Source organism: Acinonyx jubatus, chromosome A1 (genome assembly GCF_027475565.1).
Source record: "Acinonyx jubatus isolate Ajub_Pintada_27869175 chromosome A1, VMU_Ajub_asm_v1.0, whole genome shotgun sequence".
NCBI lineage: Eukaryota > Metazoa > Chordata > Mammalia > Carnivora > Felidae > Acinonyx > Acinonyx jubatus.
In genome coordinates this window covers 226,663,027-226,688,988 of record NC_069380.1, presented here as the reverse complement: position 1 = coordinate 226,688,988, position 25,962 = coordinate 226,663,027, and the positions used below count along the sequence as shown (strand labels likewise).

Genomic DNA, 25,962 nt, shown 5'->3' with positions numbered 1-25,962 from the left:
CTCTGAGAATACATAACTCAATCAAAAATCTTCAGTATGTTGGCAAGGAAAAGTGCTGCCAAAGCATCTCGGCACTTCGGATTAGTGAACTGAGCAGACTCCGGATTTTACTAGAATCACCAGCACGTAGAGTTTTCAATCTGTGAACATTAGCAAGAAAGCAATCAAGATCATCAAAGCCAAATGTTGGCTCTCCATCGGGTATGATTTTACTTGCACAGCAGTCTTAAGGGAGGATATTTGATTAAAAATTCAGTAGACTAAATCTTAAGGTATATAAATTCTCCATTTCTATAACAGCCATATCATGAATGACATTATATAAAATATTTAACTTGCTGCTGCTCATACAAAGAAACATAAGATGAAACAGTCAAGAACCGTTTCCTATTTCTATTCCCTTAAAAGAACAGAAAGTCTGTGTCATGTGTCTAATTATATATTTATAAATATATGGATTTATGAGTTTATAGATAGCATACATAACCTTTCAGCTTGGTAAATCAGATTACAAATGCATTTCACAGGGAAGAATCCCACTTAAAAGTCTAAAAGGTTAACACTTAATCACAGAGCTGATATCAAATATAATCATATTCATTCAACAAACCATGTGTGCACATACACACGTGCATGTACATACACATGTATACATATTAAAATGCATATACGTATTTAAACAAAGTATAGAAAGATAATTCTGCATAGAGAGTAAAGCTGAGAAACAGTCAAAAAGCCTGATCTGGATAAAAGGTTTTATCTTAAAAACATACTGCAAATTCATATGCATTTAACAATGCTATGGATTGAACAAGTGATCAAAGCCAGCACTATTTTACTCCGCACTTTTGCCATTTTAATTGGCATCGGGTTACAAACGTTTTCTAAAGTTTATTATGATGTTTCACTGTTTGCTTTTAAAAGTAATCTGAATTGTCATTATAAATCAAGCCTGAAAGCAATATGCTGTATTTGAGATGCTGATACTTAACCCAGAAAACTTGCTGAAATCTGTCTATACCACGAGCACTTTCTGCAGACCTACAACAAACAATCCTAAAATTTGTATGGAACCACCAAAGACACCAAATAGCCAAAGCAACACTGAAAAACAGAAACAAAACTGGCAATTCCAGATTTCAAGCTATATTACAGAGCTGTAGTCATCAAGGCAGTATGGTACCGGCACAAAAACAGACACACAGATTGTAGTTTTTGATAGTTTACCTTCAGATTCCTTTGGGATGTGTATATAAACAATCATATTATCTGCAAATAATTTTTAAATGTTTCCTCCTTTTTTCGCATCCCTTGCTTCTTTTGTCTTGTCTTATTGTGACATCTGAGGGCTGACAAGTGGTAGGGGCAAATAGTATTGTTTTTTATTAAAATGATACTATAAAACTAGGATTTCAGTATTATTTAGGTTAAGAGTATTCTCCAATTCTTAGTTTACCACGAATTATTAATTATGACCTACTATTGAAATGTATCAGTTTTGAAACACTGACTGAAATCATCATTGGTCTCTCCTCCATCTGTTAATGTTGGCAATTACAGTAGTTGCTGGCTGGTGCCTCCCTTGTGCCCTCAGATCCAGCCCTCCACCTTCCTGACTCGTCCAGCATCATGAGGTTACCCTGCAGGCAGTGTTCTGTGCATAAGTAACAGCACGCTTCCAGCTGAGTTTAGCCAATGGGAGGCCCTGATGAGAGGCTGGATGCAAGGAAGAGAGCAGGAGACAGAACATCACTCTCCCTTCCCTTTGTCAAGCAGCCTCTCAGAGCTACCGCATCCCCTTCGTGGCTCTATGTCCCGCTGGATGGTCCTCTCCTTCTGGGAAATCCAGGCATAGGATACTGGTGGCACTGCCTCTTCCTATCTCTCACGGTCATTGTTTCTCAGTCTCAGTACTACTGACATTTGGGGGCCAGACAATTCTTTGTTAGAGGGGGCTGTCCTGTGCACGTAGAATCCCTCGCCTCTATACACTAGATACCGCCAGCACCTCCCACCCAGTGATGACCATCAAAATGTCTCCAAAGATTGCGAAGTGTCCTCTGGTGGAGGAGAGGGACCACACAGGCCCTGGTTGAAAAACACTGATCTAGGGGCACCTGGGTGACGCAGTCAGTGAAGCATCTGACTTCAGCTCAGGTCATGATCTCATGGCTCGTGAGTTAGAGCCCCACATAGGGCTCTGTGCTGGCAGTCAGGAGCTTTCTTGGAATTGGGATTCTGTCTGTCTGTCTGTCTCTCTCTGCCCTCTCCCCCTTCTTCTCTCTCTCTGTCTCTGTCTCTCTCTCAAAATAAATAAATAAACTTAAAAGAACAACAACAAACACTGCTCTAGGCTAATGGGAGTCATGCTTTGAGGCAAGTCTGTGAGTTACTTCCCTGACTCCTTGTTTGACTTCTCAGCTTTTCTCTCAACTATGTAACCAATCTCCTATATTAAATCCTCTCTGTTGTAAATACTGAAGTGGTCTGTGACCGATAAAACGTATTCCTATTACTAAATCATACTTAGGAATGACTGTAGTATGCATCTTTGTAATAGTTGTCTTTTAACTGCTTTCTTTCATTTTACTCCATCTCCTTTTTTTTCCCTAATATCTTAACATGAACACTTAGCTAATTCATTATCAATTATTCTTCTTTTCTAATATATGCATTAAATGCTAAAAGTTGGTTTCTATGTACTACACTAGATACACTCTTCAAATTTTGCTATTTTGTTTTAATTGGCATTCAGTTAATTTTCTAAAATTTAATTATTATGTCTCAAAAGTTAACTTTGCAAAATAATTTTGAATGATCATTATAAACTAAGAATCTAAGAAATAAACCATCTTTAATTTGTAAAAGAAGCAGATTTCAAAAGATAAGGAAATAGTTTTTAAAGCAGATCACCAATATTTGAATATGTTTGTAGATCATCTCCAATATTTAAAGGATCTATTATTGAGAAGCTCTTGCTTCGTATCAAGCCCCAATCCACAGCTGGAAAATAAGAGATTTAGGGGGAAAAATCCTCATTTTCAATAATAATAATTATGATCTTCATCATTTGTCATCATATTCTCTTTTGAGAGTATCACTGATCTTTGAGACAAAGATATAATAAGAGAATCAAATGAGAAGGACTAACACTATTGCATTTGGGGAAATGCGCTATAGTAAAAGGCAAGAAAAAATACAATTTCAAATTAAAGACATCGAATTGGAATAAAACTACATATAAATCCACCTAATATCTAAAAATATGTAAGCACCAAAGAGTAGCATGCAAACTTGAGACCTTCCGTGCAGTGGAATCAAATAAATGAATCCTGCATATAAGAAAAGAAACACAGAAGAAAATTATCTTCTATTCATGCTCTCTTTTTTAAAACTGTTTTATAGAATAGCTTAACAATGTTACACACACACACACACACACACACACACACACACACAGGGGCATACACAAAGGAACTGAAATTTTGGAAGTAATAAGGGACTCTCAAAAATGTGATTCCATCCTTTCTGAATTGTTTTTCATTTTATACCTGAAAAACTACATTAGTGTGTACTAACAAACATGGTGTAACAGAGTTATAAAAAACACTATTATAAATATTACATATTTTCCTCAGGTCTGTTCCCTAAAGAATTTCTTCTCTGTCTTCTTTGCTCTCTCTCCTTACCAGTATGTGTATTTCTTGTAAAAGGTTGCTCACTTGTCTCTGGGATGAGATCCCCAGAGAAAAGGTCAGGTCCAAATAGGGCAGGATTCATTGCAACCCAAGAAACAGAAGGAATTTGTACTTCTGTTTACCTCCCACCTTCAGGAGAGATCAATGCTTAGAGAAGAAAGCAGAAGCAAATGTTGGTCATTGTTCAACCATCCAGATCTCAAATAGTACAATTCCATCAGAAAACTCCTCTAATGCTTGCACACCTGCAAAAGTGACAACTTATGGCCAAACCCTGAACTGAAGCTTGTAGCCTGGAGATCCAGTGACCAGGAAATTCAGTGTCTACATCTAAATTATATTAAGAGCCAATGGAGTCTGCTGCTTGTGACCAGCTACACAGCACTGACACTCCCTTGGTCCTCCCCAAATTTCCTCAGACCCCAAAGGAGAACACTGGCCCACGGGAGCAGGAAGCCAGTGGATGCAGGAGCACACTTCTGCAAGGCGTGAGCAGAGATGGGGGCCCCCGGGAGTTTCGCCACAAGCCTGGATGTCTCAAATTAATAACATTTTTCGGTCCTGTCTCTGCAATTACACTGGAAGCTTTTTCCAGGGCTCTTCAAGGCCTCCTCTCTCTTTGATTGCCTCTGCCAGCTCCAGCCACCCGGCACCGAGGAGCTGCCCGCCCAGTAGCCTGTGGTTTCCATGGAGACAGTGCCGCATGGAAGGGAGCGCAAGAAGGATGCCAAGGGGAGCAGCAGAACCTGACCTGAGCATCACCGACCCCTGGGGTCCTCGGGACAGACGCATAAGCAAGGACAGGAGGGCCAGGGAGAAATGACAGGGAGTCAGTATAGAACAGAAAACAAATGGATATGACAAAGAGAGACATTTAAAACTGGCAAGTGTCTCTGGATACGATGCACTGTTTCCACCAAAATAAAATGTAAAAATCAGGTCTTCAAGTTTATTTTTAAAAAACTGTGTGTGTGTGTGTGTGTGTGTGTGCGCGTATACAGGAAAAGTTTTATCTGCCTTCTCTTAACATCTGGGAACAGTATTTCTAGACAAGTTAATTTTCATGGAAATACTGAAAAACAGCAAGACTACTTTGGAGTGTGCTACCATTTCATTTGAGCACATTATCATAATATTTATTCCCAATCATGATTCACGCCCTATTCTGTGCCATCAATGAGACTTTGACATTTACTTTTTTCACATTTTTATACAAAATCCTCAGTTTTTATTTTATGTACAAGAATTCCAAAGCAATATTTGTTTTACCAATAAAAGCTGTAGGCTCACAAATAACTCCTACAGTGAAAGTATTTCTAAGCTGTCCAACTCTCATTCAAAGGCTCCACCAACATTTGTGTCCATGCTGTATTTAGGGCTGTTCACCAGTGTCCAGATTCTCCCCACCCAGGGTATATGGTAGGACTGGCTTCCCTCACCATTTAAGGTTGAGCATGGCCACACAACTCACTCTACCTGATGATACAGGACTGAGTGACAGATGACTCAATTTTCCACTCCCCTTTCCCTACTTCAATGATCATGGAAAAATTCACTAAGAAGCCAGATCCATTGGCCAGGGGCCCGGGGTGCCTAGGATGATCCAAGCCTCCATTCCCACCTTTCACCAACCATGCTGAAGATGTACCAACTTTTACTCTTTTAAGCTGCTGAAATTTGGGTGCCATTTGTTAAACTAACTTAACTGAGCTTATCCTAATGAATACACAATCTCCTCATTCAATCATAAAAATTTTAATATATCAGGGGCACCTGGGTGGCTCAGTCGGTTCAGCATCCGACTTCGGCTCTGGTCACGATCTCGCTGTTCATGAGTTCTAGCCCCACGTCAGGCTCTGTGCTGACAGCTTGGGGCCTGGAGCCTGCTTGTGAATCTGTGTCTCCCTCTCTCTCTGCCCCTCCCCTATTCACTCTCTCTCTCTCTCTCTCTCTCTCAAAAATCAACATTAAAAATTTTTTTTTTTAATTTTAATATATTATACTCCTTTGTCTGAGGTGTCCACAGGTTCATCACAGATTGTCTCTTCAAAGTCACGGTCTGGCAAGTTAGCAGATGATTGCTATAAAAGGCGAAAATATGAAATACTCCACAGTAAATGAAAAACAAAAGCTCTGTAAGAGTCCACTTTGGGCCGAGGTTAAGACTAAAAGGTTTGGCATAAGAAAGTGGCATTTAAGATAGTGATGTTGAAGAATTAATAAACCCAAAAGAAAGTCTCTTATTACAAGGAAAGTGTTGGAGTCTTAAACATACACTAAAGGCTCAACAACTATTGTAATTATTATTGTTAATATTATTAAAGCAACAGAATTTCAGATCTTATCATGTCCATAAGATTCTACATGGGGACATCCAGTTAAATCTGAACTACAGAAAAACAATTTTTTAGCATAAGTGTGCCCCATGCAACATTTACGGGACATACTTACACTGGGGAAAAAAAAAAAAAAAACAAGCAAAACTATTGATTATCTGCAATTCGTACTTTACTAGGGATCCTGTATTTTCATTGCTAAATCTGGTAACTCTAACTCTAGGTACATCCTGGGGGCTGTGCAGGTTGCCTAAGAAGGCCAGAGACAAGGCATCAAAGTTTTCAGTAAGACAAATGATAAAATGAAAACTAACTATATTTGTTTCTGGTTTTGTAAACGGGAGGAGGAAAAGAGTCCTATTAAAATATTTGTTAAAATATTTTCATTTGGGGCCGCGTGGGTGGCTCAGTCAGTTAAGCATCCAACTCTTGATGGCAGCTCAGGTCTTGATCTCAGGATCGTGAGTTCAAGCCCCACATTGGGCTCCATGCTAGGAGTGGAGCCTACTCAAAAAATATGTATGTATATATTTTGTTTGTTAAAATATTTTCAAAACAAAAGATGACAATGTCCTTGGCTTCTATAAAAGCCACTACACAAAATACATTAAGGGAGATATTTTGCCACTTATGAGTTATCCATATCTAATGACTGTAAACATCATCAAACAAAAATTTTCTTTTTCATTATTTTTTCTATAATTTTAAGAAATTCTGTCCTTTCTCTCACCTTAACCATAAATCCACAACATAGATGATAAAAAATATTTTACGCTGATTTAGTATTTAACAAGTAGCTAATAAATCAATTTGAATAACAATTTAAAAATATTAGGACAACATCCAAGCCTATTAAAATGAGACAGAAACATCCTTTCCTTTGCTGAAATCCTTTAGCAGGCATTTTAAAAACTTACAGTGTTAAAAATTAGATATAAAAGATAAATAACTTTATGTTTTAGGACCATTTTAGGTTTACAGAAAAATTGCAAACATGGTAGACAGAATTCCCATATACTCTGCACCCAACTTCCCCTATTATAAACACCTTACATTGGTATACTTGTTACGATTGATGAACCAGTTTTGACACATTATTATTAACTAATACTTCATTCAGATTTACTTAGTTTTTTCTTAATGTCCTTTTACTATTCTAGGATCCCATCCAGGACACTATAGCACTTTAAGTCTTAATGTCTACTTGGGCTCCTCTTGGCTCTAACCATGTCTCAGGTTGTTCTTGTTTTTGAGGACCTTGAAAGTTCTAAGGAATACTGAACTAGATATTTTGTACAATGTCCCTCATTTGGGACTGGCCTGATGTTTTTCTCATGACTGGATGAGGCCTATAGGTTTCAGGGAGGAAGCCACAAAAGTCACATGCCATTTTCAACCCATCAGATCAAGGCTTTAAGCTGGACTTTCTTAAATAATAATTTTTATAAATTGCTTACTTGTGTTCTTGGAAACTAAAGTATATTTTAATGTCCTCAATTTAGTATTACCAGCATATCCAGTTTGAAGTAAACGTTTGGACAAGACTGAGGAGCTTCAATTGTATAAATCAATGGCATTTTTATATGACTTCGAACATCATTTAGAATGACCGTATGACATTTTAAAGTGCAAGAACCAAAAATCATTGAAAGTTAGAAAAGAGTCTCATGAAAATATGAGAACATTAATTTATTTTGTCCTTTAAATAAATAAATAAATAAATCCTATGTAGCTTAAAAACCAAAATTACAAGCTTATAGCTAGGCTAAACACACACACACACACACACACACACACACACACACACCCCAGTAAAATCATTGATAAAGATAAGAGTAAGTATCTAGGGCAGAAAGTGACAGCCTGCATCCCACTCCCTGGGGCCAAACATACCAGCTGACAGTTCCTTAAATTTCTCCGGGATTAAAGTTAATTCTTTCCAGTCCTGCCAACCTTAATCCAATCAGTGGTTTCCCCCATGAGCCACAAGTTGGCACATCTCCCTCAGTACTCATAAACACAAGAGAATTTGAATCCCTTATTTGTTATTAACCGACTAAATGGTGAACTGAAGAGGAAAAAAGTATAGATGTTATTTTGCAATTATTAATTAACTCCTCGATTAACGAGATCAATGATTTGGCTTCAATTGCCATTTTTGTAGGTCAAAGAAAGTTGCATGTCAGCAATTTCACATGGATCTACCTAATACTCTCAATGATATAGCAATGTAGGCCTGCATTTCCCAGGATGACTTAAGTAAAAACCTTCTCAAGACATGTACTGCCCTTGGTAAACAATCAGGTGAGGGCCCCACTTCTCTCTGAATAAGGCTCCATGCCAAAAGCTGACACTGTTAGCATGCTGAATGTCAACAGGTAAACACTGCAAGGAGCCTGCTACCTTGAGCTGAGCTCCTGAGGTGACCAGCATCTAGACAAGGTCACAGATGACACCTTCCTTTCCTGTTACAAACTCCCAAACTGCTCTCCATGACTAACCTGTCAATTATTTTAAGACATCATCTACAGAGAAATTCGTAAGCTAAAGGTGCAGAAATATGTAGCCAAGACAACAGGAAACAATTTAATCCATATTTTTGCTTGAGTGGGTAGCAATAACTTTAAAATTAAAAAAAAAAAGAAAAGAAAAGAAAAGAAAACCACCCTAAAATACTCCTGTTACTTAAAAGGAACTTCCTCAACCTAATGACACTAATTCAATAACTTCAATCAAATGTGCTATGTGGAGGTTTTGTTTTTCAAAGACAAATAATCTGACTAAAAGCATAGCTAATTTAAATAGAAAGGGGATTTTGTGACAGCAGAGTCCTAACATGAGACATGAAAGTGTGTAAAAGCAAATACTTATTTTTCTGTTAATATTAACTCCAAGTTGTAGACATTTCCTGTATGAGAGGAAATAGAAGCAAATATGCAATTATGAAAATATCACTCTTGAAGTCACATAAATTGGCTTGTGATATTTTAATATGTAGCAGTTAAAAAAATCCACATCCCTGAAACATTGCCATTTATTCTTTATTAAACAAGTCACAAAATTATCAACATATAGCATTCAAGGGCTTATGCCAAGAGTAACATTTAGATAAGGCTGTAGTAATTCAAAATAATTTACTTTTCTTTCAGTTGACAATATTCCAAATCATAGACAGTATCTTCAATTTAAATATAACAGGGAATATTAAATAAATTCACCTTATGAAAATAAATCTACTTCTGATAATCCTATATGATCATTTTTCCCATTTTTGCCTACATTCATCAATACTTTAAGATAATGTCTTGACAAAAGAATATCCTGGAAGTTCTCATCTAAATCAACATTTCCATATTTCATACTCCACTGCTTTAAGATGATGAATACTGTTCCATGAAAAAGTAAACTTTGTACTTTGTACAGTTCTATTTTTTTGTTCTAAAAGTAAGTTTAATGTCCTCCTGCAGCAAAATTCCTGGCATATTTGTATCCTATTTACTATGAGCTAATCTGCCTTTGAAAAACAGCCTACCATACTTGAGGATGCCAGGAAATCCTATGACAGCTGACCTGTTAGGCAAAAGCATTATATTAGATCCACACATGGAAACGCATCAGCTCTTACTAACTAATCATCGTACTGGTCTCTGACATTCATTCAGTGATAGATGATCTGTCTTCTATCTTGTCTTCCATTTCAACATACATCTGTGATATGATTCAATGATTACTGCGTATTAAAAATTTATCCTACATAAGATCGCTACTCGAAGCCAGGCAGACATTAATCCTTGCAAGTTCCTCCTGCTACTATATCAGTATAGGATGAATTTTAAAGTCTTTTTTTTTTAAGCTTATTTATTTTGAGATAGAGAGAGAGAGCACAAGCAGGTGAGGGACAGAGAGAAGGAGGGACAGAATCCCGTGCCATCAGCACACATCTGGACATGGGGCTCAGACCCACAAACTACGACATCATGACCTGAGACAAGATCAAGAGTTGGACACTTTACCAACTGAGCCACCCAGGTGCCCAAATTTTAAAGTCTTTTTAATGACCAACCTTCCAAAAGGTTGTATTCAAATGGGAGAAGACGTGAAAATAAACTTGCAAACCAATAAACAAAGGAGATGCTTTCCAATTCTCTTACATGTCGTGAAGAAAATAAAATGGTAAGTGTTAGGTGAGACACCAGGAGAGGATCAGCTTTAGGGAAATGAGTAGGGGAGACAGAGAGGTGGCCAAATTGGCTGGACTGCAGCCTAATAAACCACTGGGAGAAGATGTAGGTGAGACAAGACAGGAAGAAGTTGAACCTTTTTCTTGGCATCATTGTGAGGCTTCTAAACAAAGGCAAGATATGAGAAGACTTAAAAGGAGACGTCCGGCTACTGTGGAGGGAAACTTCAAGGAAGCACAGGAAAGGCGGTGGGGGGGGGGGGGGGGCAGCTTGCTACACAAATCTTGGTAAGAAGTGACAGGAGCTTGGATCCACATCTTTAAGACTAAAGGTGGTAAGAGATGGAAGGGTCAACCAAGACGAGGAGCATCCATGTAATTTTTAAAAATATTAATGAAAAACTTTGGAATAGCATATGTTAATAAATATAAAAATGTGTATCTAGGGGGCGCCTGGGTGGCTCAGGTTTAAGCATCTGACTCTTGATTTTGGCTCAGATCACGATCTCAAGGTTCATGAGTCTGAGCCCTGCGTTGGGCTCTGTGCTGATGGCGCGGAGCCTGCGTGGGATTCTCTCTCTCCCTCTCTCTCTCTCTCAAAGTAAATACAGAAACTTTATTTGTTTTACATTTTTTACCATTCATTCACTTTTGACAGAGTGAGAGCAGGGGAGGGGCAGAGAGAGAGGGAGACACAGAATCCAAAGCAGGCTCCAGGCTCTGAGTTGTCAGCTGTCAGCTGTCAGCTGTCCCTGACGTAGGGCTCAAACCCACACACCACGAGATCATGACATGAGCCGAAGTGAGAGGCTTAACCGACTGAGCCACCCAGGCGTCCCTAAACAAACTTAAAAAAAAAGAAAAGAAATATATGTCTAGGAATTCTACCTAGCAAATTGTTCTGTGTGTCACATTCTATAATTTAGAAATCAAAGCCAAAGACTTAAAGTGAACTAAAAAATAATTAAAAATACCTTGAGTAATGACCCAGGTTATCAATCAGTGATTCTCATTCATTTAGGGATCAATTCAATATCAAACACCCCAAATCTGCCATCAGATGTGGGCCTTCCTGGGCATCGAGACCTTGCTATGCTCTCTGTCATGGATAGAAAGCTTGTATCCCCACAAAACGTGTATATCGAAGCCTTACTCTAATGTGATGGTGTTTACAGTTGGGGCTTTGGAGATAATTAGGGCTAGATTAGGTCATGAGCTGAGGTCCTCATAAAGGGATAAAGGATCTTATAAGAAGAGGAAGAGAGAAAGATACATGAACCAAGGAAATGCCATGTGAAGGCACAGAAAGATGGCAGTCATCTACAAGCCAGGAAGAGAGCTCTCACCAGGAACCGAATCAGCAGGCACCTCGAACTCAGACTCTCCAGCCTCCAGAACTGTGAGAAATACATGTCTGTTGATGACGCCCCCCAGTCCACAGTATTTTGTTATGGCAGCCTGAGCTAAGACTACCTGGTATAATGTTTTCATTTAGTGAAGTCCTTCCACCACCACAAAAGACAAGCCCCTGGACATTTTCCTGAACTTCTGCAGCTGAGGGAAACCTGGTGTGTCCTTACCTTTGGGTTTAGTAATATTTATGCCACCCAGCATCTACTCAGCGCTACAGAGCTGCCTACAGACCCACTGTCAAAATGTTCTACTGTCTTCTTCTGGTGAGCCACACACACCAGCTTCACAAATTCTGACATCACAGTATTCTCTATAATCGCGTACATCTGCATATCACAACACTTGACCTCTCACCCTGCATCTATACTTTCTAGCCTAATATGCACGTGCAGCCTAGCTTCTGAATGTGACGATGGCAAACATTTCCACGTGCCTCCAGAGTCACCGCAAAGCGTTGGGCACCACACGCATACACCAGGACGACCCACCTGCCTTCACTGTCCTTCTCAGTGCCTTACAATGGATGTGGAAGCAGCCCTACCTCGTCTCAAATGCCTAATGATACCTGTCTTCAAAGATGCATGAGTAGCAAACACACAGGTAACAAAGATCTACTTACATGAAAATTATGAAGCAGAAAATCTGAAATTACTCCTACGGTACACAGGCAACATCTTAATGTAAGTCACGGGCATACATATTGAAAACTAATAAGGTGCAACAAACAGGAAACAGAATTATCCCTCAAAGTCCACAAAGCAATTCGTTCGAAAAAGTAAGAAGAAAAAGCAAGGACACCCAACGCCTCTGTGTAAGCATAAAGGACAGTGAGAGAAACTGAAAATAACTCAAAGTTCAAAAGCAGCTTCGTTGGGTCAGAGCTAAAAACAACCAAACAAAAAACTCATCTGGCCACCAAATCCTGAATCCATTACATCTCAATTAGCTCCAATGAGAACTGACTGCAAGGAACAGCATGTATATTCAAACTCAGACGTAGTATCACCCAAGCAGCTTCTGAGAATAAGCAAAAATGACAAAACCTACTACTGGTTCAAAAATCTGTTACATTGTGTTCAAAATTCTCAGCCTCACGTTCAAAAGTTGAAACACAGGGGAGCACTTTGCCGGGACCAACAAGCCACACAAGCCAAAGGAGTAACTTTGCTTGTATTTCCTCCCACACCCTGTTAGGCTGAGACAGCACTGTATCAGGTTATCACCCCGCTCTCCCACTTGCCAACCTGGAGAGAATACAACCACTGGTATAAAATGTGTACTTTGACAAGCCGCCGGGAAGCCACATAAAACTCGGATTATTACACTGTGCAAATGCAAAGCATTTATGCTTCATACGGAAAGATCGCGAGTCCTGGGAGCAATTATATAACACGTTTTCACAGACCTGGCACTCAGAAGGCAGGGAAGGATTTCAGAGAAGTGACAGGAAATAAGGTGTGCTCGGGGATGGCATGCTCAGCTTGAAGTCCAAGTCTGAAGAGGACAGAGATACAGTCACTTTTCAACTAGAGAAATAGGCTAAACCACCGGGGGGGGGGGGGGGGGGGGGGGCGGGCGGCAGGTTATCCGACCCTGGAGCAGCAGGTCATTTGCTGCTCTGTTTAACGTGTACGTATGTCACTTGCTACTCTGTGTAACATATAAGTATAACATATCATATCGCTTCTTCCAACCTTATACTTGGCCAGGTGTGTTGACTGAATGGATTAGTCCACGAACAACTGACCAGCCCATCGAAAAACATTCTGTTACCAAAAACTAGTTGAAGCTTCCTGCTCCCTCTCACTTCTTAAAACGTCCACAGTTCTTCTCAGGTGTTACTAACCCTCCACCCCTCTATCAGAAGCCACCAGAACATAGTCTTCTGTCTCCACAGTCTGTATTTGCAGATGAAGGAGGGATATCACCCAAGGGTCAGGTTCCCCGAGCTGTCCCCTTGCCCCATATCCTCTTACACCCTGTTTCTTTCTGGGGTTCACATGGACAAGCTAAGAGCGCACCATGAACCTCTCAACTGCTACAGCCAGAAGCACAGGATCACTGTACAATTCATCACACAACCTACCCGAAGCTAAATTAAAAAAAACAAAAACAAAAAACAGAACCGTCTCTGAAATTGCTAGAAGCCCAAGCAAAACCACGATTGACTAGCATCTCCCCTTGAGTACCTAAACCTTTACTACTAAGTAACATACTCACTGAAGGGATATAAACTTCCCTTCTTTACTTCCTTCAAGTTTTGAGACCAGGGAACAAATTAAAGTTTCGTTGTTGTTGTTGTTGTTGTTTTCATAAGTTTACACACGATTTCTTCCTATTGGCAACCAGTTAGAGTGATAAGAATCCTCTGAAATGTTGTTCAAAGGATTTAAGGAAATATGCTCAAAAAAAAGAAAAATGGAAGCCAGCTTCAGTTCACACCTCTAAAACTGTCCTGATAAAGCCTTCCAGGCGCCAGACTCAGCAGCCCACCAGGAGAGAAAATAATATTCTGGGGACATTTCTACAGACTTCAATCCCTGAGGAACAATAGGGCTTCATTTTCACTCCTCCTCTTTTAAGCAGGACATATCTGTGCAGAGAGAAAAAAAAAATAGAACTTTTTTTTGAGCCAATTTGGCATGACATAATTTTTGAAGTGGTATAAAGAAACAACAGGAATTATTTCCAGTGGTGGATAAAGGAGAATTCTTCCTCTAAGTGAGGTCTAAGCTTGGAATGTCACCGCATCTTGACAACCATTAGGGGACTGACCACTTCATAACCATGTTCATAATGGAGGTCAGAGATTTAGTTTTACAGACAAGAAAATCTTTTGGTCCGGTCCAATTCATCAACAAAACAAAACAAAACAAAACAAATCAAAAACCCTGAAGCAGATCAAAAATTTCAGGGAATGTATTTTATACTTAAATGCTTATTATGATAGCATTTCCGGAAGCATTTTCACATTTATTATAGTATCACATTCACAAAAATACTGTAAGTGTTGACCCTAATAAGCGAATGAGAAAATAGTCTCAGATGCAAGGTCAGAAGACAGAACAAAAATGATTTCATGATTTGGATCCCAAATTCAGAATCCTAATTCAGCGTTCCCTCCAGAATTCCAGTGCCCAAAATGCACTGAAAGAAACCAAACAGACCCTAGTTGATGAACCAGTTTTGACAATGAAAACAAATGTATGTATAGCGCACAATGATTAACACATAGTGTTTACTATGTGCCGATTATTATCCGAAGATTTGAGAATCAATGATAAAAAGACAGATTACCGGTGTGCAGTGGGGGTGGAAAGAAGCAAGGTCCTATGTGACCAGAGAGAAAGGTGCATGTACTAAAAGGTACACATATGATTTCATAGGGAAATATACATATGGATCTATATTATCCGTGAAATAGAAAATCATATATTTGCCTAAGAATGTCACCCTTACTCTTCCGAAAGAACTTGAAACACTATTTCAGCGAGGCCACAGTGGGGATGACAACAGCACACACACAGGCCTTCCACCTGTGAGCCCCAGACCGTGGCAAACACCTGGCCCGTCATACACAGGTCCCTAAGCCTGTGCAGGTGCCTAATTATGCTTCCTGTGGAGCAAGCAAAAGGCAGAATTAGAGAAAAAGATGTGTCATCTTTATTATTTAACAGTTGAGGGGCGCCTGCGTGGCTCAGTCAGTGAAGCATCCGACTCTTGATTTCAGCTAAGGTCATGATCTCCCAGTTCATGAGTTCGAGCCCCGCATCAGGCTCTGCACTGACAATGGGGAGCCCGCTTGGGATTCTCTCTCTCCTTCTCTCTCTGCCCCTACCCTGCTCATGCTCGCTCTCTCTCTCTCTCTCTCTCTCTCAAAATAAACAAATCAGCTTAAAAAATTTTTTAATAAAAAAAGGAAGAGTAGAAATAACTAAGGTGTTTGAGATTCACAAATATACTAGCCTCTCTGCTATGTATGTGAGGTCCATAGTCTCTTAATCTGCCTTCACAACAGCCTGAAGACACAGGAGTTACCTGCCCTCTATCAACAGTGGCACTCAGTAATAACTTACCACTTGCTAATAGAAAAATGGAACAGTTGAGATATGAACTCAGTCAAGTCAGAATACAACTATTAAATACTCCCTCCACCATTTGCTCCATTACCATATTTACTACTGGGACAAAGAAAATCGGGGAAGGTACAATGCTCCCTTAAAGAGGGACTCCCTCCCCCCAGGAAAAAGGAATACATTTAACTACAAGCTTTAGAATTATGCTTTAAAAATAAGAATAAAATGGTTAATAAATTGATAAAACCTGGCAAAGGTAATATAACTACTATAGACAAATAATATAAAACAATGAGAAATGAGGCAGATAAACCAACTCAGAAATGCGCAAAACATACAAAAAGACAATTTACAAAAGAATTAGGACAGCGTCATCAACTTATGTAATATTTAACCTCAGCCATAGTCACAGAGAGGCAAATTAAATCACAGGAAAAACACAATTTTCCTCCTAATTGGAATTTGTTTTCGCTTTTTTTTTTTTTAATTAAAATACCCAGTTGTTGAAATCATGGAGAAATTGGCACACTCCTGCCTCGCTGAAGGAAATGTAAATTATATAACCTTTCTGGAGGACAAATTGACAACATCTATCAACAGCCTTGAAAACATCCAGTTCTAGGAAGTAATCTACAGAAAATAGCCTGATGAAAACTATGTAGCTTTAATCACAGCATTACACATACCACCAAAAAACAAAAATGCCATCAATCTCCAAAAATAGGAAGTTATTTAAGTAAATGATGTTACATAAAGGTATGGAAAACAGACACTAAAAATGAATACAAATCATATGAAAAAAGCAGCTTTATGTGTTAAAAAGTAACAAAACAGAATATGAGGGATCTTCTAAATTTAAAAATGTACATGGATTTGCATTCTGCTAAAAACAGTCATTTCTGTGGCTTGAGATATATGCATGAACTTTAGCTTTGTTTCATCACTACTATATTTTCAAATTTTTAATTAATCCACATTACTTTTGAAAACAGAAAAAAATAATAAAACATTATTCGAAAAAGACAAAATATTTCACTAATATGCTGCACAGCTCTCAAGAAGACACCAACTTGCTAAACCTACTCAAAACATCTCTTAACTTTAAAAACAGAAAATGTAGGTGTAGAACTGAACAGAATATATGTAATATACACTGAATGAAGGATGCGCCTTGTTAATTTCAGTCAGGCATTCAGCTAATTAACAAAATTTATCCCAAAGCAAAAATACAATATCCTTTTCAAATTTAAAGGCATACTTTTGTTCTGTGTAATGATGTAATACATAATAAACTATTATATATTTGGTGGAAAGACAATATACAATGAACAAAGCCCTTGAAGCCTGTCATAAACATGATGTTCTTGTGTTTGTATGGGTGTGTATATGGGTATGTGTGCTGGGTATCATATTCAATATAGGTTTCTGCTTTCCTTCTTAACCTTAACCTTCTTCTTAACCTTCAATGTCATGGACACTCCCCGCTGTCTTAGAAGAGATAACTCTCAACTGTATAATGTTCCTTTGGGTAGAGGTGCCATAATATATTTATGCATCTACAGTGGATTTAACATTATTACTTTTCTCCAACCCAATTCAAGCCAAACAGTCTGATCCACACACTACAAGCACCAGGCTTCTTGCATCACCTTCTATGACCTGGGTACATGTGACATGATTTCTATTGTCTCTGAGACTTTTCAGATGACGCCCATTTCACCTTTCTGCCTTTCTGGAAATCTTCGTCCCACCTCCTTATCCAGTAACCCAAAAAAACAAACAAACAAACAAACAAACAAACACCAGAGCCACCAGCGAGGACCGTGTTAGAGACAAGAGACTGAATCTTGGCTTTTTTGTATTTGGGAGACTTGGATTGCTGCCAAAGAAGTTATTCTTCTGAGAATTAAATTATTGCATTGCTGAAGGTAATGACTGCTAGGTTACTCTAATGTTTGAAAGTCCAAACAAACTATTTGAGAGAGAAGAAGAAAATTTATTTTAAGAAGTGAGCTTTCTTAAGGTTGAGTAGTCATGCTCGGAGTCAAATAAAACATCACATTTCCTTAGAAATTCACTTTTTTCTTCTTGACGGTGTCCATTATTGCTTCTATTAAAAGTTAAAACATTAAATGCCAGCCAAATTCTAATTATCTACACTGAGGTAGAAAGTGCTGTCAATAACAGCTGGCATGGATCAGCATTTATATATGGTTTGGGAAGTCACATTTTGACACTGTCCCTTTTATGCCCAATTCTCACCACTTACAAGGCCACCCAATTATTGGCAGTCAAAGTCTAACGTGGAGAGTAGGGAAGAAACACTGAGAATGCGTTATTTTAAAGTTGGCAATACATAAATCAGCTGAATTTCATGGACCATACTCTCTATAAATCAGCCAGGGCATCAGATAATTCCTGATATAGTGTCAAAATACCATAAAATATTTAAAGAGCTCAACTTCTAAGCAAAATACTGTGGAAGCTATTATATCCAGAATTCTACAACCAGAATTCTTTATAAAGCATGTCAATGAGGAACACTTCTTTCCTACTTCTGATATTTCCTTCCAGGTAAAGGGAACTTAATTCATGTGACACTATGGCCTCTCTCCATACCTTCACTTCCTCTGTTTCTGAAAAATAAAGGAAGCAGCTTGGCTAGTTCCTTCCTTCTTCCTCTAAAGAACTCCCTGCCTGCAGAGAGTCTAGGCTAGGCTCCAGGGCTCAGAGACAGCTCTGTCCCTGTGGGAAGGGAGGAGGGGAGAAGGCCAAGGCCCTGGGATGTCATCTGGCATCACATCAAACTATCTCTAATCAAACCTGATTATTTCGTCCACGGTGGCTACTCCTTTACTTCTTTTTCTTTCAAAATATCGACTTTTTCAGAAACTATAAGGGTGCTGGGATAATATTTATTGGGTTTCTTAAAGACCCCTGACAATCCACATTTTGGCACGTGTTATAATTTAAGGTAAATGTATAGCTTTTTGTGGTTTATGATGTTGAACATTTAAATGAAAAAAGATTAAAATAAACATCGTAAGATTACTTAAAACCACAAAAACCCAAAGAATAAACTAAATAAAACATGCATACAAAATGCATTTTTCTTAATATACACCTATTGGATCAACTTTCTAATGACAGTAGTGATAATCACATCTATTACACACACAAAAAAATGTTCTTAATGAGAAAACTCTAGCCCTTACCTATGCGGGATAAATGTATTAGCTAATTTCCACGGTGGAATTAAATTCCATCTCTTCTTCATCATCTAATGCTACAAATTAAATATACCCTTTAATAGTGTATTCTGTATCATGCAAAATCTGTAGACATTTTGACACTTAAATCCATTTAACCAAACATAATTGGCTTACCACTCACTTTGAGCCAAAAACCAGAAAGGTCTTTTATTATAACATGTATTTTACTCTGGTAACATAATTGGCAGTTCCCACAACAACACATAAATTTGAATATAAATAACTATATTTATTGTCAAAATGTTTTTCTGACTTCAGATAAATTAGTCTCCTGTTAAACAGGTCACATCCTGTAACAAATCCTAAGATCCATCCAAGCTTTAGTATGGTAAAATTAGGTTGCTCAAGATCACAGTTCTCCTGTGATCACAGCTCTATAGGAGCTCCCATAACCAAACCCAAAGGAGTAGGACACTTTACTAAAGTTACTGAATTAGATGGCAAGTGAAAATTATCCTTTAGTGTCAACAAGATACCACAACACACATTTTATTTTCAGAAACTTGATTTTAGTGGTGCCTGGGTGGTTCAGTGGGTTGAGCAACTGACTCTTAATTTCTGCTCAGGTTGTGATCTGATGGTCATGAGATTAAGTGCCGAACTTGGAAGCTACTTGGGATTCTCTCTCTATCTCCCTCTGCCCCGCTCCCCTACTCATGCATGCTCGCTCGCTCTTTCTCTCTCTCTCTCTCTCTCCCTCAAAATAAATAAATAAACTTAAAAAAAAAACTTGCTTTGAGTGAGGAAGTGGGGGTGAGTGAGTCTTCTATTTACATAATAAATTTAGCTGTTTAATGTTTCTTTATCTTTGTTACAATGACATTATTATGGGATTCATGCCCTGTGGTTCCAAACAGAGCACGTGTTTAGTATCTGACTTCACAGAAAGTGAGGTTGTATTTCCTAAACTGTCTATGATATTCTTTGTATAATGTGAATCTTTGTAGAAAATTTGATCTTAATCAGGTGAATAATATAAACATTAATAGAGAGTATCAAAGTTTTATAATTTCTGACTCTGATTAGAATCTTTTTTATTAATAATAGTGCTGGTAGATACAATTTACTTCTCTTTTAGCTTAACTAATATATATTTTAATACTCAAAGGACTGGTATGCTGTAGACTAGAAAACTTGGTATACTTTATATGCCAAGCTACATAATAAAGTAATATTACAATAAGAGTAGGGAGAGAATATATCCATTGAACACTTTTGTTAGAGAGGGTGGTAGACTATAGAACATATTTAATAATACATAAATGATTTGTAAGACATATTTAATAATACATAAATGAAGCACAACTATCCACCTTAATATGCAGATATATATCTCATATGTTTATGCAAATGCTCATAATGTGTAAGCCACCTGTGCTCTTACTTACTTGATCCTGAAATCAATCTTTTCAGATATTCTGTCCTGTTGTGCCCATTTTACAGCGGAAAAAAAATGAGCTAAAGTCTGAGTATCACATAAATGGCCAAGGACACAGCTGAGAAGAGACAGACTGGGACGCACCCAAAGCCAACACTCTCTCCACATCTCTGCACCCGCATAAAACAGAATCCCAAATAGCATTACACTGTAACATAAATATATTTCATTATTTTACACATGTGTTTTATATACAATATATACATACAATATAACACATACACACACACACACACACACACAATATTCATTGTAGGTCAGAGCCCAACTTTTTCCTCTAGAAATGTATTTCTGATATGAAATGACAATTAAGGGAATAAGAAGTTTCAATAGATATAATTCAGTTTACAGATAACTTTTGAGGAATCTCACCAAGGGATACATGTGAATATGTGTCTAAGATGGAAAGCTTCCAGGAAGTACTATTTCATTTATTTAGTCATTATTTCCAATTTGTCAAAAACTAATTGATATAGAGTATAGCTTCAATATCCTAATATAGCTAAGACATTTCTTACAAATCAATTACCATGATAAAGAGCTTGAGAGCATACTTAACAGCTACGTGACCAAAAGATAAACAACTAGAAGTGTCATAACTACACATTTTTGCTATGAGTTTTAACATTTTTAATGGACTAAAAGCACAGTACGATCAAATATTTCTGAGTTTCCTCTGTTAGAGGTACTGTTTGTGAATATAATTAGATTCATTAAACCCAACCAGGCAGTGTATTAATCAGTAGGCTAGACTGGCAGACAATGTGATAGAAATGATTTACTTATGACATGTTTAATATTTTACATTAATACAAAAAAAAAATCAGAAGCCAGCAACAAATATCGTGAACTGCTCCCCCTCAAATTAACTTTTCACCCACACCCACATAACACCTCTCACAGAGCTTTCAGAGTACTGAGAACACCTTTGGAATATGGATGATGAAAACCATCATGGAAGCCAACTGAAGAATCTGGCTTGAAAACGTACTTCTGACCTGAGAATCCGCCCACCAGGACCCACTGTACCACACCTTCAACGGAACTACTGGATTTAAGAATATATGCCTGACTTCTCTTGGTATTTCGTGCTCTGACTGGTAATTCAGAAGTAATTCAATCCCCGAATGTCGTGTTCCAGTTTAAATGCTCTCAACTATCTGGCATCTTTCAAAAATAACAATCTTCATTAAAAAGACACTTTCAGGAAGAGTAATACTCACAGCACCCATTCCCCATTACAGAAGTAAAAATAATGTTCACATAGAGAAACAATCATAAATGGATGTTCAAATCTTCTGTGGACAGTCATGAGAAAAAGAAGGAAGAAAAACATTTTTGGATGTCCAAAACGCAACAGTTCTAATTTTGGTTCAATTGTCTTGTTAACCAGATACACTAGTCCATACCAAGCACACCTGACTTTATGGACAAGCAAATTACAATAAATTAGCTTAAATGCAGTTTTGCTGTTTTCTTACATAAGGAAAGCCTGATGAAATTCCTCTAGAGAACTCTCCAACGGTACTACATAAATGCGTACTGTATAAAAGAGAATTCTGATAAAGCACCGTGGAAAGGAGCACGTTCTACAATATTTTCAGGAGAGCACTGCATTCTCAATTATATGTCAAAAGTAATGTTATATTTGAGAATATGATATCTTCATTTTTAATTTTAAAGGTCATTATGAAAGTGATATTATCCTCAGAAATTATTTAACAAACTATAAATTGCATTTTCCAACTAATTTCATTTGAAATTCATTTTCTCACCAAAGAACCATTTCACTGGGAGAAAGACTTGGCTTGTGTTCTACTGTGGAAGATGTGAAGTTGATGGAAATATTGTAATTCGGCAGTGCATGACTTTTATTACAAACAATGAAAACATTAGTGACATCTATAATGATTAGGTTGTACAACTACACAAACATTCACGAAATTAAATAACTCCTTTCCACAAGACTATGACAATTTTATTAGAGCAACAACCTCATGTACGTACTACAATTGCCATTCAATCAGGTACTATCGTTTTCAATCTACAATATAACATGAAACTCACATATACAACACACGTAGTTTTACTCCTGCTCACCGGCACCTGTCTGCGTACACACATAAGCACAGAACAGTATCCACTCGTCCTTTAAGAATCACATTTAAAACTGAACAGCAGACTCCAAAGGAAACGAAAAAAATCTGTCTCCCTCACTTTCTGCTTCTTCTTGAAAGAAATCTTGTATTAAAACAATGCAACGAACACAATGGTGTGTTCAAAGTGCTTTTGGAAAGTTTTCTAAACATGTAGAAGGTGAAACTAACAGGATCCAGGTAAAGCTAATCACACCGTTCAGTTAACTCAAGCGGTAGAGGGCTTCCTGCAACGCTGACCCCTCCTAGCTGTATAATTACAGGCCTCCCAAATTTCACCGTCTAACTCCAGATACAAGCATCTTCATTCAAGTCCTGAGATCCTGTGGCCCACAGAGCAGGAAGGATGCCACTTAACCTTTCCCCCAAAAGCATTAAACATGGATTCTGCATGTGGCAAAGAGAATTTAGGGCAGTGTAAAGCACCCAGTCCTCATCTGAGGATGCCTACCCCTATGTGTCATACTTCTCACAGAACGAGCCCCCAAAATCATGCACAGGTTCATCCTTGTAATTCTACATGAGTCATATCAAACACTTCTCCATGGGATTTTAGAAGTGCTGCGGCTTGAAAGCCTTTTAATCCTGTAGGTGAATTACTAACTGCAAAGAGCTGAACAGGACTACCACCGGACCCTGAGCTACTGATGGAAAGATGCACAATGAGAGAACTCCTGGGTAGTTGGACCACCTCCCTATTTTCATGGAAGTCGTTGCAGAAGCACCTTAAACACTGGTCACATAGTTCCGAAAAGTGACAATCTATGCATGTCAGGCCCGACAGTCTGCTTGTACCCTATCCCTTTTCTAAACCAACACATTTGCTTGATAACATTAGGCATGCATGTTAACAACACCTTTCAGGGCCAAAGCAAATTAGATCAGTTCAACCCAAGCACATAAGGGGAACAAAACATCTTGGAACCACAGCCTGCCCTTCTTTTTCTTTATTTCCACACCCTTCCCTACCCCTGCACGTACAAGGAAACACAACTTTAGGCATCTGGGAAGTAGCTGTCCTTTGTTGGAATCACACACACACACACACACACACACACACACACACACACACCCCAAAAATCCCCAAGACTGCTTTCCTACCACACGACCGGGGAGGCTGCACCACCTCTCCGGTGACTTAATTCTGAACGTAGTGGCTCGAACCAGCTGAGCAGCAATCGATGAGAACACATTACACACCAGAATAAGAGGAAGGTCGGCGAAGAGAAAAGCAGCGTTGCTTTTCAGCCATTAATTACCGATCCCCCAAATATCGCATCGCAGTCTCCCCACACACATGCACAGCGTTCCAAACCTGGGTTTCAGGCGGCGCTTTCCAGAGCCTCGCTATCTATTGTCAGGACGCAGAAGCCCCCGAAACCTGTGAATCGAGCTGAAAAGGCTTCCTCTGAAACCGCTAAATATAGACCAAAGGGGCTCTGGGGCTGGCAAGCAGCGGGAGACTGAAGAAACGGCCATGGACGCATATGACTAAGTATTTCCATTTTGTTCTAGCCAAACATCGTAATGACATTGAACATAAGGGCAAAAGACTAGAGGGAAGTCCTCCCCACCCCCACCCCGTCTTCTCCGTATATTAGGGACGTCATGAAGGCAACGGGTATGTTCTTGAGGGTGGCGGGGAGCAGTATTGTTGATGTTGCCCTATATACGCCTCCTCCGGGGGAGAGGGGCGGCAGGGAGGGGGAGCACGCAAGAAGCCACTTGCTAACCGCTCCGAGAAAGGCACTAACCCTGGTCCCCATTCCAGGCAGAGCCGTCTTCCGAGAGGGGACCGGGCGCGATCGCGGTCCTCCCTCGGCTGGCAGGACCGCGCAGCAGTCGCCGCCGCCAGCCGGCCGGGAGCAGAGGACCAACCCCCCACCGGCGGCGAGGAGGAGGAGGAGGAGGAGGAGGAGGAGGAGGAGGAGGAGGAGGAGGACGGCGCCCAGGAGGAGGATGCGCCTGGCCCCGGCAGCCCAGCGAAAGCAACTCACCGAACGGCGCGGCGCCCGACTGCTTCCTGGAGAACATGCACCCGCCACCAGCGACAGCTCCTCAGTCCGGGAAAAGGCGTGCGCGCCGCCGCCCGGCTTCAGGGCAAGGTCCTGACCTTGCCCAAGTGCAGCATCTTCCGCTTTTGTTGTCTGAGCGCGGCCGCGGGACAGGCGAGGCTGGCGGGGAGCAGGGGCGAGCGCCGCGGGGGAGAGGCGGCTCCCGACGCGAGTGCGCGGCGCCCGGCCCGGCGGCCCCTCCGAGCGCGGCGAGCGCAGCGCCCCCTGCCCGGCTCCGCGGGCTGCGCGGGCTGCGCGGGCTGCGCGGGCTCCGCGGGCTCCGGGCTCCTCCAGGCTCCTCGGGGCTCCGGGCGCCGCCGCCGCCGCGCCCGGCGCTCCGCTCGGCCGGCTGCCGCCACGGGCGCGAGCCTGGGGCCGCCGCGGCGCCCGGCGCCGAGCGCTCCCGTGCTGCGCCCCGCGCGCGGCCCGCGCCACCTGTGCCGCCGCCGCCGCCGCCGCCGCCGCCGCCGCCGCCGAGGGCGAGGCTCCTCCCGCGGCGCGCGGCAGCCTCAGCCTCCACCTATGCCTCGGCGGCCGGCTCGGGCGCCCGGCTAGTGAGGAAGCGTCCGCCCCGCCGCCCAAACCTGCCCTGGGCGCCGAGCATGCCCAGTGCCGCCGCGACCGCGCGGCGCTTCGCCGTGCGCATTCCACTTCTCCTGGTTTTCGCGGCAGCAGCAGCAGCAGCAGCAGCAGCAGCAGCAGGGGAGAGGGGAGGAGGCCGCGGGTTGGGAGAGGGCCGAGCATCCTGGCGAACGCGCTGCCGGGCCTCGAGACGGGTGGCTGTTCGCAACCTGGCGAAAGCCGGAAGGGGCCCGGGGAAGGCCTGGAACCCCGGGTTGGGCCGGTTCCTTGGTTCACGTGCAAGAAGCCGACAGTTTATTGTGGCGGGGCAGATGCCGGCCTGCAGACAAAGGGGCAGGGGCGGGAGGGGGGTCTAGAGCAGCTGGTGTGCGCCTTGGGGGCAGGGGGCAGGCTGAAGGTGCAAGCCACTGGGTGCAAGGGGGTGTTCTGAAGTCCTGTTGTTCTAGAGCAGAGAACGCGGGACATCCATCTGCGAGACGCACCACAGAGCCAGTCCTGTTTCTGGCACCCCCAGCACTTAGATTAAAACATGTTTTCCGCACATGGGAGAGACTTTCTTCTTGACAGAATCCCTCTGGTTTTGAATCTGGAACGTATGTGAACTTAACTGCGAGAAAGACCTTTGTCCAGTCTGGAACTTGAATAGACTGCGGTGACGAGTTCGCCTCCTCTTGAGCCCCCTCTCGTGTCTTCCTACTTCCACACCTAGGCACCTTCTCTTCTCGTCCTCCTCCCTCCACCCCCCCCCGCCCCTTGC

At 40.7% G+C, this 25,962-nt stretch overlaps 1 protein-coding gene across 3 annotated transcripts in view; it reads right to left on the bottom strand.

Moving 5' to 3' along the window:
* CTNND2 (catenin delta 2) overlaps window positions 1–24,853 on the bottom strand; it is a 933,243-nt gene extending 908,390 nt beyond the window's left edge. Inside the window, exon 1 of one of the 3 annotated variants that reach the window (XM_053202070.1) lies at window positions 24,567–24,853. In XM_053202070.1, the coding sequence (XP_053058045.1) occupies window positions 24,567–24,603 (37 nt within the window). In that variant the 5' untranslated portion in view covers window positions 24,604–24,853. Of the gene's footprint in view, window positions 1–23,884; window positions 23,907–24,566 lie in introns of those variants that run through there. The other 2 variants (XM_053202078.1, XM_053202077.1) reach the window with 2 other exon arrangements.
* Window positions 24,854–25,962: the final 1,109 nt, after the last annotated feature.